This window comes from Oncorhynchus tshawytscha, linkage group LG31 (assembly GCF_018296145.1).
Source record: "Oncorhynchus tshawytscha isolate Ot180627B linkage group LG31, Otsh_v2.0, whole genome shotgun sequence".
In the NCBI taxonomy this organism is placed as follows: domain Eukaryota; kingdom Metazoa; phylum Chordata; class Actinopteri; order Salmoniformes; family Salmonidae; genus Oncorhynchus; species Oncorhynchus tshawytscha.
Window position 1 is genome coordinate 25,330,500 of NC_056459.1, and position 18,802 is coordinate 25,349,301.

At 43.9% G+C, this 18,802-nt stretch overlaps 1 protein-coding gene across 1 annotated transcript in view; it reads left to right on the forward strand.

Moving 5' to 3' along the window:
* LOC112236371 (raftlin-like) overlaps window positions 1–7,763 on the forward strand; it is a 64,541-nt gene extending 56,778 nt beyond the window's left edge. The window contains exon 10 of the mRNA XM_042310535.1: window positions 6,438–7,763. Within this exon, the coding sequence (XP_042166469.1) occupies window positions 6,438–6,881 (444 nt within the window). The 3' untranslated portion in view covers window positions 6,882–7,763. The remainder of the gene's footprint in view (window positions 1–6,437) is intronic.
* Window positions 7,764–18,802: the final 11,039 nt, after the last annotated feature.

Genomic DNA, 18,802 nt, shown 5'->3' on the forward strand with positions numbered 1-18,802 from the left:
TGATAAATTAACGGACATCAGCCTAATTCTGCTCTGCATGCATTATTTGGTGTTTGACATTGTACACAGAGGATATTTTTGCAGAATTCTACATGCAGTCTCAATTTGGTGTGGGTCCCATTATGTGAGTTCTTGTTCGGTGAGCAGACTCCAGACCTCACAACCATAAAGGGCAATGGGTTCTATAACTAATTGTAGTATTTTTTGCCAGATCCTAATTGGCATGTTGAATGTTGTCCTGAGTGGCGCAGTCATCTAAGACACTGGATCTCAGTGCAAGATGTGTCACTGCAGTACCTGGTTCGAATCCAGGCTGCATCACATCCGGCCGTGATTAGGAGTCCCGTAGGACGGAGCACAATTGGCCAAGCGTCGTCTAGGTTTGGCCGGTGTAGGCCTTCATTGTAAATAAGAATTTGTTCTTAACTGATTTGCATAGTTAAATAAAATGTACACACTCCTTTTGATGGCATAGAAGGCCATTGCCTTGTCTCTTAGATCTTTCACAGATTTGTGGAAGTTACCTGTGGCGTTGATGTTTAGGCCGAGGTATGTATTATTTTTTGTGTGCTCTAGGGCAACGGTGTCTAGATTGAATTTGTATTTGTGGTCCTGGCAACTGCATCCTTTTTGGAACACCATTATTTTTGCCTTTCTGAGATTTACTGTCCGGTCTCAGGTCTGACAGAATCTGTGCAGAAGATCTAGGTGCTGCTGTAGGCCCTCCTTAGTTGGTTACAGAAGCACCAGGTAATCAGTAGACATTTGACTTCAGATTCTAGTAGGATGAGGCCGGGTGCTGCAGACTGACTGTCACTTAGAAATGTCCTTGTTTTTGAAAGAAAATCAATTTTTCGTCCATTAAAATAACATCAAATTGATCAGAAATACAGTGTAGACATTGTTCGTGTTGTAAATGAATATTGTAGCTGGAAACGGCTGATTTTTAATGGAATATCTACATAGTCGTACAGAGGCCCATTATCAGCAACCATCACTCCTGTGTTCCAATGGCACGTTGTGTTAGCTAATCCAAGTTTATCATTTTAAAAGGCTAATTGATCATTAGAAAACCATTTTGCAATTATGTTAGCACAACTGAAAACTGTCGTGCTGATTAAAGAAGCAATAGAACTGGCATTCTTTAGACATGTTGAGTATCTGAAGCATCAGCATTTGTGGGTTCGATTACAGGCTCTAAATGTCTAGAAACAAAAACCTTTCTTCTGAAACTCGTCAGTCTATTCTTGTTCTGAGAAATTAAGGCTATTCCATGCGAGAAATTGCCAAGAAACTGAAGATCTCGTACAACTCTGTGTACTACTCCCTTCACAGAACAGCGCAAACTGGCTCTAACCAGAATAGAAAGGAGTGGGAAGCCCCGGTGCACAACTGAGCAAAAGGACAAGACAAGTACATTAGTGTCTAATTTGAGAAACAGATGCCTCACAAGTCCTCAACTGGCAGCTTCATTAAATAGTACCCTCAAAAACACCAGTCTCAACGTCAACAGTGAAGAGGCAACTCCGGGATGCTGGCCTTCTAAGCAGAGTTACAAAGAAAAGGCCATATCTCAGATTGGCCAATAAAAAGAAAAGATTAAGATGGGCAAAAGAACAGACACTGGACAGAGGAACTCTGCCTAGAAGGCCAGCATCCCAGAGTCGCCTCTTCACTGTTGTCGTTGAGACTGGTGTTTGTTTAGTGTTTTTTCCAACTTTCCCAGAAGTGTTTTGAGTCTATGGATTCTTCAATTACTTGGGCTGATTTCTGACGTGCTGTTCCTTCTTTTTCCGTAGTGTATTTCTGTATTGTATTAGTGATTCGCCATAGTGAAGGCGTAGGCTCAGGTTTTCTGGGTCTCTGTGTTTTTGATTGGATAGGTTCCTCAATTTCTTTCTTCGGTTGTTGCATTTTTCATCAAACCATTTGTCATTGTTGTTAATTTTCTAAGGTTTTCTGCTCAACATTTTTAGATTTGTTAGGGAAGCTGAAAGGTCAAATATACTATTTAGGTTTTCTACTGCCAAGTTTACATCTTCACTATTACAGTGAAACGTTTTGCCCAGGAAGTTATCTAAAAGGGATTGGATTTGTTGTTGCCTAATTATTTTGGGGTTGGTTTCTACACTCTTCTACACATTCCTTCCATCTATAGCATTTCTTAATATTATTCAGTTTGTTTTGGCTGTGATGCCTCATTACTGAGTATTGCTCTGTTCAGGTAGTGTGATTTTGCTGTGATCTGATAGGGGTGTAGGTGGGCTGACTGTGAACGCTCTGAGAGACTCTGGGTTGAGGTCAGTGATAAAGTAGTCTACAGTACTACTGCCAAGAGATTAACTATAGGTGTTCCTACTGTAGGAGTCCCCTCAAAGCCTACCATTGACTATGTACATACCCAGTGTGCAAAAGAGCTGAAGAGGTTGTGACCTGTTTTTGTTGGTTATGTTATCGTAGTTGTGCCTAGGGGGTAATATCGGCGAGGCTATGGTCTGGGGTGGACTGTTCTGCTGTGGTTCGAGGCTATGGTCTGGGGTGGACTGTCCTGCTGTGGTTTCGAGGCTATGGTCTGGGGTGGACTGTCCTGCTGTGGTTTCGAGGCTATGGTCTGGGGTGGACTGTCCTGCTGTGGTTTCGAGGCTATGGTCTGGGGTGGACTGTTCTGCTGTGGTTTCAAGGCTATGGTCTGGGGTAGACTGTCCTGCTGTAGTTTCGAGGCTATGGTCTGGAGTGAACTGTCCTGCTGTGGTTTCAAGGCTATGGTCTGGGGTAGACTGTCCTGCTGTGGTTTCGAGGCTATGGTCTGGGGTGGACTGTCCTGCTGTGTTGTCAAGACTTTGGTCAGGATCTGAGGTGGGCTGTTGTTCTGGCTTCGGGGGTGGGGGTGGCCAGCTCTCTATTGGGTTGTTCTGTTACATGTCATCTTTCCCACCTTCTCCTCTAGTGCGCTGTTCTTCTCCTGCTCTGCTCTCATCTTCTCCTACCGCTGGGCCTCCTTCTTCCGCTCCTGCTCTTTCTCCTGTTGAAGTTGTCTCACCAGAGTGCAGTCATATCTCTCTCCCCTTCCAGGTCTCCGGGTCTGGTTGAGGTGGTGGTGTTGTGCTGGACTGTTGTCTGGGTCTGTGCTGACTGGAGTGTGTTCACCTGCTGTTCCAGCTCCAACTGCCATACCTCCAGCTGTGTGAATTTATCCTTCATTTCAGTGAGGGAGTGGTGTTGTTCGTCTGTGAGGTTGTTTAATGAAGAGGTCTGGTCTGACATGCTTGGGATGGGGGTATCATTCTAAAGAGAGAGCTTCTCCGGTTTGATTATGTGAAAGTCCAGAGGAAACTTTTTGGGGTTGCCCTGTACTAATACTGTTCCAGACTTGTACAGGTTGACATTAGGTGACTCAGAGTCCCCCCCCCCCCTCTTAACCTCTCTGGTACACCTCGACAACAGCCAGTGAAATTGCAGGGCGCCAAATTAAAAACAACAGAAATCCCATAATTAAAATTCCTCAAACATACAAGTATTTTACACCATTTTAAAGATAAACTTGTTGTTAATCCCACCACCGTGTCCGATTACAAAAAGGTTTTACGACGAAAGCACACCAAACATTTATGTTAGGTCAGTACCTAGTCACAGAAAAAACACAGCCATTTTTCCAGTGAAAGAGAGGAGTCACAAAAAGCAGAAATAGAGATAAAATGAATCACTAACCTTTGATGATCTTCATCAGATGACACTCATAGGATTCATGTTACACAATACATGTATGTTTTGTTCGATAAAGTTCATATTTATATCCAAAAATCTCAGTTTACATTGGCGCGTTATGGTCAGTAATGCATTGCCTCAAACAAACATCCGGTGAAAGTGCAGAGAGCCACATCAAATTAAGGAAATACTCATCATAAACATTGATAAACAATACAAGTGTTAAACATACAAATAAAGATAAAGTTCTCCTTAATGCAACCGCTGTGTCAGATTTCAAAAAGGCTTTACGGAGAAAGCACACTTTGCGATTATGTTAGGTCTGCACCTGGCCACAGAAACCCATACAGCCATTTTCCAGCCAAGGAGAGTCAAATTAATCACTTACCTTTGATCTTCATCTGGTGGCACTCCCAAGTCTCCATGTTAGTCAACAAATGTTTGTTTTGTTCGATAATGTCCCTCTTTATGACCAAATACCTCCTTTTTGTTTGCGCATTTTGTCCAATAATCCGAATGCTTAAGGCGCGTGCACTAATTCCGGGTGAAAAGTTTTTAAAAAGTACAATAAAAGTTAGTAGAAACATGCCAAACGATGTTTAAAATCAATCCTCCAGTTGTTTATGTCATGAATAATCAATAATATTTCAACCGGACAAAAGCTTCGTCAATAGGAAAGGAGAAACAAGAAAGGCGCGTTCCCGATCAGGGTGCATGGCTGATGAATGGAAATTTCCACTGGCCACTGATTGAAAGTGCTGTATCTCCCTCATTTTTCAGAGTAAAGGGCTGAAACAATGCCTAAAGACTGGCCACATGTAGAGGAAGACACAGAGCTTGTGAACTGGGTCCTAAGTCTTTGTATGGTGGATAGGCTTTCAATGGAAAAACAGCCTTTCAAAATAATAGTACTTCCTGGTTGGATTTTCCTCGGGTTTTCGCCTGCCATATCAGTTCTGTTATACTCACATACATTATTTTAGAGTGTTAGAGTGTTTTCTATCCAAATCTACTAGTTATGTGCATATCCTATCTTCTGGGCCTGAGTAGCAGGCAGTTTAATTTGGGCACGCTTTTCATCCAAAATTCCGAATGCTGCCCCCTACCCTAGTGAAGTTAACAGAGAGGTAGTGTGTTAATATAGCACTGCTCCATGCCAGGGGATGGTCCTAGTGGAAGTGTTCCCATTTTTATACCAGTCAGCAAAAAGTGTCTGTTGATTTTCCATAAGGAGCTTATTTTTGTACTCTTTCCGTGCCTTCTCATTTTTTACATCCAGGGGGTACTGTATTGTAATGACCTCTACAGGGGGAGGGAGCTTCAAAGACCTCTGCATTTGGGTGGGGGAGGCTGTGAGTGAAAACAATGTCCTGATCAAATTGGCTTTTACCAAATTACCGTACGACTGCCGCTGGGCCTCCTTCTTCCCCTCCTGCTCTTTCTCCTGTTGAAGCTGTCTCACCACAGTCCAGAGTGCAGACACACTCCTGATATTGTTAGGCTCAAGGGCTTTGACACCTCTCACTTCATACCTCAGTGCTAATTGAAGTTGCAGTCAGATATGTTCTTTCCTAGCAAGCTTGGTAGCCTTAATTTAGCATTCAGTCCTTATAAAGTAAAATATATTATTGTAATTTATTTTCCTTCTTGGCTTTAAAAGTAGCTTCAGACTAAACATTACTCACTCAGTTCCAGGTTGGATGGTATTTTCAGATTTCTGTTGTGCTTCTTTTGCAGGTCGTTGGTTTGCCAGAGCATTTGCTGTGTAGTCCTTGTGAATAAGAATCTTTGATAGTAGGAATCCTTCCGGTAATTTAGTCCAAAATCAGGTTGTAGGTTCGGAGTTTTGATTTGGAGTGAATGTTGTGTTGTGCAGGGTAGTATCCTGTGTATGTCCTTGTAGAAAAAATCCAAGTTTATCGAACTCTAAATCTATATTTTTCTGAAAACATGCTGAAAAATGCAGGAGCTCATCTGCTTATTCGCTCTCCCTCTCTCCTCCCTCTCAATTGAATTCAATTCAAGGGGCTTTATTGGTATGGGAAATATATGTTTACATTGCCAAAGCAAGTGAAATAGATAAACAAAAGTGAAATAAAATATCAAAAATGAACAGGAAACATTACACTCACAAATGTTCCAAAGGAATAGAGACATTTCAAATGTCATTATGTCTTTATAGTGTTGTAACGATGTGCGAATAGTTCAAATGCAAAAGGGAAAATAAAAAACACAAGGATAGGTTGTACTTATAATGGTGTTTGTTCTTCACTGGTTGCCCTTTTCTTGCCCTTCTCTCTCTCTCTCTCTCTCTCTCTCTCTCTCTCTCTCTCTCTCTCTCTCTCTCTCTCTCTCTCTCTCTCTCTCTCTCTCTCTCTCTCTCTCTCTCTCTCTCTCTCTCTCTCTCTCTCTCTCTCTCTCTCTCTCTCTCTCTCTCTCTCTCTCTCTCTCTCATGACCTACACAATGCTGTGTCACTTCTAAATATACAGGTAGATAACCCAGCTGATATAGGCCTACTCTGGTACTGTTAATGCTCAGAGGGACAGTTATATTGTCTAATAATAGGCATTTATTAGTACATTACAGTCCAAAAGAGATTTGGTCAATTATTTGCGGTTAACTGTCCAAGAGAGAAGCATTACCGAGATAGAGTTTGTAGTGTTTTGTCAGGTGTCTGAAGACCGAGTTTAAAGAAAGAAAAAAAGTATCTCTTTAAAATGTCTCTTTCAGAAGTTGAACCTCAGGGGTCGGAACAAGGCGAAGAAAAACTCTGCCGGAGAAATGCTGAAAGAGGAGAGAAAGAACATGTCCCCAGTGATGGAGAGAGGGATGGATGAACAGAAGAGGAACACGGAAGAGGAGGAGAGCAAAGCGAGAAGAAACTGGGACAACAACAGAAATGAGAAAGGGAGCACTGTAGAGAGAGGAAGACTCAAGAGAGAAGAGGAGGAGAGAGAGTGTGAGACAGAATCTCAAGAAGACTTCCCGCAGAGTACAGAGGGTGTGGCCACAGACTTCAACCAGGAAGTAGAGTGGGAGAATGGAAAAGTCCCATTGGCCAGACAGGAGAAGGCTGTTAGGTTTGCGGATGTCAATCAGAAGAATGATGAAGTGAAGTCAGAGGAAATCACACAACAGCTGAGTGAAAGAGCGCTGTTTTCTGGAGTATGTTAATTAAGAACTGACAGATAGAATCCGTGCACAATAAAGTGTCAGAGGAGTAGTGCTGGGATGTATTCATTATGAGGATTCTGTTGCAAAACATCGGAAAATGTTTTGCAACTGAGTTTCTATTGGACAAAATCAGGTAGGTCCCTCCCCATTTCATTCCACTTGCTCAGTTTGCTTCCGTTTGGTTCTTAAACGGTTTCCGTTAAAGGACGTAATGAATGCCCCCATGATCTAGGTTCAGTTCTATCTCCTAAATCATAATGAATAAGCAGGGGTAACTGATTCTAGATCAGCACTCCTACTGTGAGACACTTTGTGAATACAGGCCCTGGCCTGGTTTCAAATAGTATTTGAGTTTGCATGGTGCATTGCCTGGATGGAACCAATGGACTATTTCGAAACCCAGCCCACATGACACTCTAGGCAGGCTTGCACAAGTTGTAACATTTCAAACTATTTAGTCCCAGGACCGGAAGTAATAAATATACAGTATAACAGAAGATGAAGAACTGTGTGTATATTCTAAGAACTAGTAGCTCATCGATGGAAACCAAGGAACTTACTAGTATGGTGATTTAGTTTAGCCTTTATATTCCTGTTATTGTCATATCCATATGGATCTGTGTATGTTCATATGGACTGCTTCCAACATGTAACGACTTCAATCAGCCTTCAAGACACACATTTGGCCTGTTGCCTCAGATGTTGTCATGTGGAGTAGGGTGAAGTTGCCCCTAGATGCTGATTTTGGGTCAGTTTAACATTTCCTCCACCAATGGTTAAGATTAGGATTGGGGCAGGGAAGCTGGTCCTAGATCTGTACCTATGGGAAACCTCACCCCAGAGTGTTGTAATGTACTAGCCTAATAGGCATTAATATACGGTGGGACAAAAAGGTATTTAGTCAGCCACCAATTGTGCAAGTTCTCTCACTTAAAAAGATGAGAGGCCTGTAATTTTCATCATAGGTACACTTCAACTATGACAGACAAAATGAGAGAAAAAAATCCAGAATATCACATTGTAGGATTTTTAATGAATTTATTTGCAAATTATGGTGGAAAATAAGTATTTGGTCACCTACAAACAAGCAAGATTTCTGGCTCTCACAGACCTGTAACTTCTTCTTTAAGAGGCTCCTCTGTCCTCCACTCATTACCTGTATTAATGGCACCTGTTTGAACTTGTTATCAGTATAAAAGACACCTGTCCACAACCTCAAACAGTCACACTCCAAACTCCACTATGGCCAAGACCAAAGAGCTGTCAAAGGACACCAGAAACAAAATTGTAGACCTGCACCAGGCTGGGAAGACTGAATCTGCAATAGGTAAGCAGCTTGGTTTGAAGAAATCAACTGTGGGAGCAATTATTAGGAAATGGAAGACATACAAGACCACTGATAATCTGGGGCCCTCAAGATCTCACCCTGTTTGGTAAAAATGATCACAAGAACGGTGAGCAAAAATCCCAGAACCACACGGGGGGACCTAGTGAATGACCTGCAGAGAGCTGGGACCAAAGTAACAAAGCCTACCATCAGTAACACACTACGCCGCCAGGGACTCAAATCCTGCAGTGCCAGACGTGTACTGCTTAAGCCAGTACATGTCCAGGCCCGTCTGAAGTTTGCTAGAGAGCATTTGAATGATCCAGAAGAAGATTGGGAGAATGTCATATGGTGAGATGAAACCAAAATAGAACTTTTTGGTAAAAACTCAACTCGTCGTGTTTGGAGGACATAGAATGCTGAGTTGCATCCAAAGAACGCCATACCTACTGTGAAGCATGGGGGTGGAAACATCATGCTTTGGGGCTGATTTTCTGCAAAGGGACTAGGACGACTGATCCGTGTAAAGGAAAGAATGAATGGGGCCATGTATCGTGAGATTTTGAGTGAAAACCTCCTTCCATCAGCAAGGGCATTGAAGATGAAACGTGGCTGGGTCTTTCAGCATGACAATGATCCCAAACACACCACCCGGGCAACGAAGGAGTGGTTTCGTAAGAAGCATTTCAAGGTCCTGGAGTGGCCTAGCCGGTCTCCAGATCTCAACCCCATAGAAAATCTTTGGAAGGAGTTGAAAGTCTGTGTTGCCCAGCAACAGCCCCAAAACATCACTGCTCTAGAGGAGATCTGCATGGAGGAATGGGCCAAAATACCAGCAACAGTGTGTGAAAACCTTGTGAAGACTTACAGAAAACGTTTGACCTCTGTCATTGCCAACAAAGGGTATATATTGAGATAAACTTTTGTTATTGACCAAATACTTATTTTCCACCATAATTTGCAAATAAATTAATTTAAAATCCTACAATGTGATTTTCTGGATTTTTTTTTCTCATTTTGTCTGTCATAGTTGAAGTGTACCTATGATGAAAATTACAGGCTTCTCTCATCTTTTTAAGTGGGAGAACTTGCACAATTGGTGGCTGACTAAATACTTTTTTGTCCCACTGTATGGACGTGCATTTGTACAGTTGTTATGTATCTGCTTTTGTCCAGTGTCATTGGTTCATGTAATGGCCAATGAGAATGCGCACATAATGTATGTCAGGATTTTGCGGTAAGAGCCTTAATTGCCATGGTAACATCAATGTTTTTCTCCTAACTATGGATCGCTGTTTATAGATCTATATGTATCAAGGAATACTGTACATTTGAGTTGATACTCTACTTCTCTATTTAACCCATTATAGCCAAGGTCTATTGCCCTGAGTGAATACTTAATCTGCATATCATGATCGGATAGGTGTCATGGTTCCACTAAATAGCGTTCACCTATCATGTTGTGTCAGGTCAGTGATTATACTTTACGGAGTACGTTTTAGGAATATTTGTACGCCGCCTTAGTCCCCTTCCTGCTCTGGAAGTGTGTTGTGTGAGTGGTGTGGTAAGCAAGTCTTTGGTAGTATCCCAATTGGAAACATATTCCCATAGGGCTGGTCAAAAGCAGTACACTATGTAGGGAATAGGGTGCTATTTGGGATTTAACCTCCTGACAGACAAACAGGAGGAATAAACAGTTCTCAAAACAATATGTGGACTCCATTTTATTTTATTTCACCCTGCATTCCAATGATACTGCTGTCTGTGTAATCCCCTCAGTCTCCCCACCTCTGAGGAGCAAAAACTCAGAAAAATGTGTTAATCATCACGGCAAAATGAGAATCTCACAACAATCTCAGAGGGAGACGTCATGCTATGGACCAATCAGGCACCACCTAGAGGTTCCATTACAGTGCACCATGGGAGATCCCCTCTGCCCCTGTACGCAAACTCATTTGTGCATGTGAGACGTGTGTGATTTCAGGCCTGTATGAGTGTGTGATTGAAGTAATGATGTGTGTGCAAGTGAACGGAAGAGAGAAGGGATAAGGGGACATTTGCCAGGATGTGTGGGAGATATGTTTTAAGGTCTACAGTTTTCCCTTTCTATAAATACTATATTGCTGGTGTGATGATCTCTCTAGCCCCTTTATACCTGGCGCTAACAATGTGTCCTAATCTTGTCCACATTCTGACTGTCCCTGATAGTGATTGGATTCTTGATTTGCTCCCGAGTGGCGCAGCGGTCTAAGGCACTGCATCTCAGTGCAAGAGGTGTCACTACAGTCCCTGGTTCGAATCCAGGCTGTATCACATCCGGCCGTAATTGGGGTCCCATAGGGCGGCGCACAATTGGCCCGGCGTCGTCTGTTTGGCCGAAGTAGGCCGTCATTGTAAATCAGAATTTGTTCTTAACTGACTTGCCTAGTTAAATAAAATAAACAAAATCGGATCATTACAAAAAACATGTTAATGCAAGGTGCTATGAATAACTTTGAGAGACGGCATCTGCAAGATTAAAACCTGGGACCTTCTGGTTTCTTTTATTTGACTCTCACCTGTAATCTCCACCCACTGAGCTTTCATTCAACCAATCAAATCGTCCCTGACTACCTGATCACAATCAGATCTGCTTCAGCCGACATCCGCCTAGCGGTTGTTTTGACATGTTAGAGCTGTCAAATCCACAAGTGGCTCTTGGCATGTCTAAAGCAGACATTGCCATTGGCTGCACTGTAGTCACATTAAGAGAAATCCCATGCAGCCTTTCAAACACTGGAATGTGAGGTGTAATCTACACCTCGATTAGGCTGGTAAAAATCATCACTATTTTGTTTAAGTGCCATTATTTCTATAAAGCCTACATTTGCTCATTCTTAATTTTTAACGAGTGTGCGGTGTGGCTTCATGACAATGATCAAGAGCTGCTGCTCACCGATTTTGACAGCTCCAACGCTTGAGCTGACAATGTAAGCCTTGTCTTAACTTCTAAAAATGTGGGCAGAATCTAAATGTGGACAATATCAGGATGCATTTTAGCACCAGGTATAAACAGGGCTTCTGGTGGGTGGGTTGTCAAACTCATTCCTTTATAAATTACCTTTGCAGCAAGAAGACTCAGTTATCAAATACTTATCCTGTACCGAATTGTACATACATTCTTTACTCAAATACAATACCCCTGAATTAAGAGTATTTTAATTATTTTGATACAGAAAAAGTAAGTTAGAAAATAGGTGTATAAGAAGGCAGGATCAGGGGTGCAAACTGGTGAGGTCCAAAAAGGTGACACTTTTTGTTGCATTGAAACATGCAAAAAAAATCCCTGCTATGGGGAAATGCAGGTTTTAACAACAAAGAATATTATCTACATGATCAATCTCTGTGTGTAAAATAAAAGTGGTTAATGTAAAGAAAGCAATCCAATGTTATTTGTTGCCTAGACTTTACTGCAAAGGAATCCTAGTTTCGCAATAAATCGTTGTTTTGTTCCATAATGTCCATTACTAGTGTCCAATGAGCTAATTTTGCTAGCACGTTTAGTTCACATGCCCAAAAGGGACAAAAACTTCAAAAAGTTATATTCCCGGTCGAATAAACTGGTCAAACTAAGTAGAGAATCAATCTTCAGGATGTTATTATAATATATATCCAATAACGTTCCAACCGGAGCATTAGTTTTTGTCCACAGAGTAATGGAACGCAAGGTGATATAATGACTACTGCGCGTAACCAGGAACTGGCATTCTGCCAGAACAGTGACTCAAATAGCTGCCATCCGGTCCCACATCACACTAGAGGCTTCATTCCACGTTCTACTGACTGTTGACATCTAATGGAAGGCGTAGGAAGTGCGAACAGATCCATATCTTATTTGGATGTGAATAGGCGATGAGTTGAAAATCAACCAGCCCCAGAAAATCACGTGGTGTAACGTACATTTTTCATAGTTTCAATTTGCAATAGGTCTTTGGTCATGTCAATTACACACCGAAGAAGCGTGCAGTGGATATACACCCATATTGCATAACCTCTAGTCATGTATCTTCTATATTGTTGTACATTAATATTAGTTTGACAATTAGGGGGTTCAGTCCAGTGTTGTTTACCCTTTTCTTTAATATTTATCTACAATAATTGGTAGTTCTAAGTACTTATTTTCCGGTTTTTTTCCCCCACAGTATTAAACAGTGGTACACAATAGGAGAGAGACAGATAATATCTCCTTTCTTCTTTAATATCAACCATAAAGGAAAAGGGCAAAGTACGAGAGTCATGTTATTAATTGTCCAAAGCAGGGATGGAGAGTGAACTGGTGAGGTAGGCTGGTTAATACATATACTGAACAGGGATGGAGAGTGAACTGGTGAGGTAGGCTGGTTAATACATATACTGAACAGGGATGGAGAGTGAACTGGTGAGGTAGGCTGGTTAATACATATACTGAACAGGGATGGAGAGTGAGCTGGTGAGGTAGGCTGGTTAATACATATACTGAACAGGGATGGAGAGTGAGCTAGTGAGGTAGGCTGGTTAATACATATACTGAACAGGGATGGAGAGTGAGCTAGTGAGGTAGGCTGGTTAATACATATACTGAACAGGGATGGAGAGTGAACTGGTGAGGTAGGCTGGTTAATACATATACTGAACAGGGATGGAGAGTGAGCTAGTGAGGTAGGCTGGTTAATACATATACTGAACAGGGATGGAGAGTGAGCTGGTGAGGTAGGCTGGTTAATACATATACTGAACAGGGATGGAGAGTGAGCTGGTGAGGTAGGCTGGTTAATACATATACTGAACAGGGATGGAGAGTGAGCTAGTGAGGTAGGCTGGTTAATACATATACTGAACAGGGATGGAGAGTGAGCTAGTGAGGTAGGCTGGTTAATACATATACTGAACAGGGATGGAGAGTGAACTGGTGAGGTAGGCTGGTTAATACATATACTGAACAGGGATGGAGAGTGAGCTAGTGAGGTAGGCTGGTTAATACATATACTGAACAGGGATGGAGAGTGAGCTGGTGAGGTAGGCTGGTTAATACATATACTGAACAGGGATGGAGAGTGAGCTAGTGAGGTAGGCTGGTTAATACATATACTGAACAGGGATGGAGAGTGAGCTAGTGAGGTAGGCTGGTTAATACATATACTGAACAGGGATGGAGAGTGAACTGGTGAGGTAGGCTGGTTAATACATATACTGAACAGGGATGGAGAGTGAACTGGTGAGGGTAGGCTGGTTAATACATATACTGAACAGGGATGGAGAGTGAGCTAGTGAGGTAGGCTGGTTAGTACATATACTGAACAGGGATGGAGAGTGAGCTGGTGAGGTAGGCTGGTTAATACATATACTGAACAGGGATGGAGAGTGAGCTAGTGAGGTAGGCTGGTTAATACATATACTGAACAGGGATGGAGAGTGAACTGGTGAGGTAGGCTGGTTAATACATATACTGAACAGGGATGGAGAGTGAGCTAGTGAGGTAGGCTGGTTAATACATATACTGGACAGGGATGGAGAGTGAGCTGGTGAGGTAGGCTGGTTAATACATATACTGAACAGGGATGGAGAGTGAGCTAGTGAGGTAGGCTGGTTAATACATATACTGAACATGGATGGAGAGTGAGCTGGTGATGTAGGCTGGTTAATACATATACTGAACAGGGATGGAGAGTGAGCTGGTGAGGTAGGCTGGTTAATACATATACTGAACAGGGATGGAGAGTGAGCTGGTGAGGTAGGCTGGTTAATACATATACTGACAGGGATGGAGAGTGAGCTGGTGAGGTAGGCTGGTTAATACATATACTGAACAGGGATGGAGAGTGAGCTGGTGAGGTAGGCTGGTTAATACATATACTGAACAGGGATGGAGAGTGAGCTGGTGAGGTAGGCTGGTTAATACATATACTGAACAGGGATGGAGAGTGAGCTGGTGAGGTAGGCTGGTTAATACATATACTGAACAGGGATGGAGAGTGAGCTGGTGAGGTAGGCTGGTTAATACATATACTGAACAGGGATGGAGAGTGAGGAGCTGAGTGAGGTAGGCTGGTTAATACATATACTGAACAGGGATGGAGAGTGAGCTAGTGAGGTAGGCTGGTTAATACATATACTGAACATGGATGGAGAGTGAGCTAGTGAGGTAGGCTGGTTAATACATATACTGAACATGGATGGAGAGTGAGCTAGTGAGGTAGGCTGGACAGGGATGGAGAGTGAGCTGGTGAGGTAGGCTGGACAGGGATGGAGAGTGAGCTAGTGAGGTAGGCTGGTTAATACATATACTGAACAGGGATGGAGAGTGAGCTGGTGAGGTAGGCTGGACAGGGATGGAGAGTGAGCTAGTGAAGGCTGGTCAATACATATACTGAACAGGGATGGAGAGTGAGCTGGTGAGGTAGGCTGGTTAATACATATACTGAACAGGGATGGAGAGTGAGCTGGTGAGGTAGGCTGGACAGGGATGGAGAGTGAGCTGGTTAGGTAGGCTGGACAGGGATGGAGAGTGAGCTAGAGTGAGGTAGGCTGGTTAATACATATACTGAACAGGGATGGAGAGTGAGCTAGTGAGGTAGGCTGGACAGGGATGGAGAGTGAGCTGGTGAGGTAGGCTGGACAGGGATGGAGAGTGAGCTAGTGAGGTAGGCTGGACAGGGATGGAGAGTGAGCTAGTGAGGTAGGCTGGTTAATACAAATACTGAACAGGGATGGAGAGTGAGCTAGTGAGGTAGGCTGGACAGGGATGGAGAGTGAGCTGGTGAGGTAGGCTGGACAGGGATGGAGAGTGAGCTAGTGAGGTAGGCTGGACAGGGATGGAGAGTGAGCTAGTGAGGTAGGCTGGTTAATACAAATACTGAACAGGGATGGAGAGTGAGCTGGTGAGGTAGGCTGGATACATATACTGAACAGGGATGGAGAGTGAGCTGGTTAATACATATACTGAACATGGATGGAGAGTGAGCTAGTGAGGTAGGCTGGACAGGGATGGAGAGTGAGCTGGTGAGGTAGGCTGGACAGGGATGGAGAGTGAGCTGGTGAGGTAGGCTGGTTAATACATATACTGAACATGGATGGAGAGTGAGCTAGTGAGGTAGGCTGGTTAATACATATACTGAACAGGGATGGAGAGTGAGCTAGTGAGGTAGGCTGGTTAATACATATACTGAACAGGGATGGAGAGTGAGCTAGTGAGGTAGGCTGGTTAATACATATACTGAACATGGATGGAGAGTGAGCTAGTGAGGTAGGCTGGTCAATACATATACTGAACAGGGATGGAGAGTGAGCTGGTGAGGTAGGCTGGTCAATACATATACTGAACATGGATGGAGAGTGAGCTAGTGAGGTAGGCTGGTTAATACATATACTGAACAGGGATGGAGAGTGAGCTAGTGAGGTAGGCTGGTTAATACATATACTGAACATGGATGGAGAGTGAGCTAGTGAGGTAGGCTGGTTAATACATATACTGAACATGGATGGAGAGTGAGCTAGTGAGGTAGGCTGGACAGGGATGGAGAGTGAGCTGGTGAGGTAGGCTGGACAGGGATGGAGAGTGAGCTAGTGAGGTAGGCTGAGCTGGTGAGGTAGGCTGGTTAATACATATACTGAACAGGGATGGAGAGTGAGCTGGTGAGGTAGGCTGGAACAGGGTGGAGAGTAGGCTGGACAGGGATGGAGAGTGAGCTAGTGAGGTAGGCTGGTCAATACATATACTGAACAGGGATGGAGAGTGAGCTGGTGAGGTAGGCTGGTTAATACATATACTGAACAGGGATGGAGAGTGAGCTGGTGAGGTAGGCTGGACAGGGATGGAGAGTGAGCTGGTGAGGTAGGCTGGACAGGGATGGAGAGTGAGCTAGTGAGGTAGGCTGGTTAATACAAATACTGAACAGGGATGGAGAGTGAGCTAGTGAGGTAGGCTGGACAGGGATGGAGCTAGTGAGTAGGCTGGTTAATACATATACTGAGGCTGGTGAGCTGGTTAATACATAGGCTGGACAGGGATGTGAGCTAGTGAGGTAGGCTGGTTAATACATATACTGAACAGGGATGGAGTGAGGTAGGCTGATACTGAACAGTGGATGGAGAGTGAGCTGGTTAGGCTACATATACTGAACAGGGATGGAGAGTGAGCTGGTGAGGTAGGCTGGACAGGGATGGAGTGAGTGAGCTGGACAGGGATGGAGAGTGAGCTAGTGAGGGGTTAATACATATACTGAACAGGGATGGAGAGTGAGCTAGTGAGGTAGGCTGGACAGGGATGGAGAGTGAGCTAGTGAGGTAGGCTGGTTAATACATATACTGAACATGGATGGAGAGTGAGCTAGTGAGGTAGGCTGGACAGGGATGGAGATGAGCTGAACAGGGATATACTGAACATGGATGAGGAGCTGGTGATACATAGGCTGGACAGGGATGGAGAGTGAGCTGGTGAGGTAGGCTGGACAGGGATGGAGAGTGAGCTGGTGAGGTAGGCTGGTTAATACATATACTGAACATGGATGGAGAGTGAGCTAGTGAGGTAGGCTGGTCAATACATATACTGAACAGGGATGGAGAGTGAGCTAGTGAGGTAGGCTGGTTAATACATATACTGAACAGGGATGGAGAGTGAGCTAGTGAGGTAGGCTGGTTAATACATATACTGAACATGGATGGAGAGTGAGCTAGTGAGGTAGGCTGGTCAATACATATACTGAACAGGGATGGAGAGTGAGCTAGTGAGGTAGGCTGGTTAATACATATACTGAACAGGGATGGAGAGTGAGCTAGTGAGGTAGGCTGGTTAATACATATACTGAACAGGGATGGAGAGTGAGCTGGTGAGGTAGGCTGGTTAATACATATACTGAACAGGGATGGAGAGTGAGCTAGTGAGGTAGGCTGGTTAATACATATACTGAACAGGGATGGAGAGTGAGCTAGTGAGGTAGGCTGGTTAATACATATACTGAACAGGGATGGATGGAGAGTGAGCTGGTACATATACTGAACTGGATGGAGAGTGAGCTAGTGAGGTAGGCTGGTTAATACATATACTGAACATGGATGGAGAGTGAGCTGGTGAGGTAGGCTGGTTAATACATATACTGAACAGGGATGGAGAGTGAGCTAGTGAGGTAGGCTGGTTAATACATATACTGAACATGGATGGAGAGTGAGCTAGTGAGGTAGGCTGGTTAATACATATACTGAACATGGATGGAGAGTGAGCTAGTGAGGTAGGCTGGACAGGGATGGAGAGTGAGCTAGTGAGGTAGGCTGGTTAATACATATACTGAACATGGATGGAGAGTGAGGTAGGCTGAACAGGGATGAGCTAGTGAGGTAGGCTGGTTAATACATATACTGGAACAGGGATGGAGAGTGAGCTAGTGAGGTAGGCTGGTTAATACATATACTGAACATGGATGGAGAGTGAGCTAGTGAGGTAGGCTGGTTAATACATATACTGAACATGGATGGAGAGTGAGCTAGTGAGGTAGGCTGAACAGGGATGGAGAGTGAGCTGGTGAGGCTGGCTGAGCATATAGGCTGGGATGGAGAGTGAGCTGGTGAGGTAGGCTGGTTAATACATATACTGAACAGGGATGGAGAGTGAGCTAGTGAGGTAGGCTGGTTAATACATATACTGAACAGGGATGGAGAGTGAGCTAGTGAGGTAGGCTGGTTAATACATATACTGAACATGGATGGAGAGTGAGCTAGTGAGGTAGGCTGGTTAATACATATACTGAACAGGGATGGAGAGTGAGCTAGTGAGGTAGGCTGGTTAATACATATACTGAACAGGGATGGAGAGTGAGCTGGTGAGGTAGGCTGGTTAATACATATACTGAACAGGGATGGAGAGTGAGCTAGTGAGGTAGGCTGGTTAATACATATACTGAACAGGGATGGAGAGTGAGCTGAACAGTGAGGTAGGCTGGACAGGGATGGAGAGTGAGCTAGTGAGGTAGGCTGGTTAATACATATACTGAACAGGGATGGAGAGTGAGCTGGTGAGGTAGGCTGGACAGGGATGGAGAGTGAGCTGGTGAGGTAGGCTGGTTAATACATATACTGAACATGGATGGAGAGTGAGCTGGTGAGGTAGGCTGGTTAATACATATACTGAACAGGGATGGAGAGTGAGCTGGTGAGGTAGGCTGGTTAATACATATACTGAACAGGGATGGAGAGTGAGCTAGTGAGGTAGGCTGGTTAATACATTAATGAACATGGATACTGAACAGGGATGGAGAGTGAGCTAGTGAGGTAGGCTGGTTAATACATATACTGAACAGGGATGGAGAGTGAGCTAGTGAGGTAGGCTGGTTAATACATATACTGAACAGGGATGGAGAGTGAGCTGGTGAGGTAGGCTGGACAGGGATGGAGAGTGAGCTGGTGAGGTAGGCTGGTTAATACATATACTGAACAGGGATGGAGCTGTGAGGAGGCTGGTGAGCATGGATGGAGAGTGAGAGTGGTAGGCTGGTTAATACATATACTGAACATGGATGGAGAGTGAGCTAGTGAGGTAGGCTGGACAGGGATGGAGAGTGAGCTGGTGAGGTAGGCTGGACAGGGA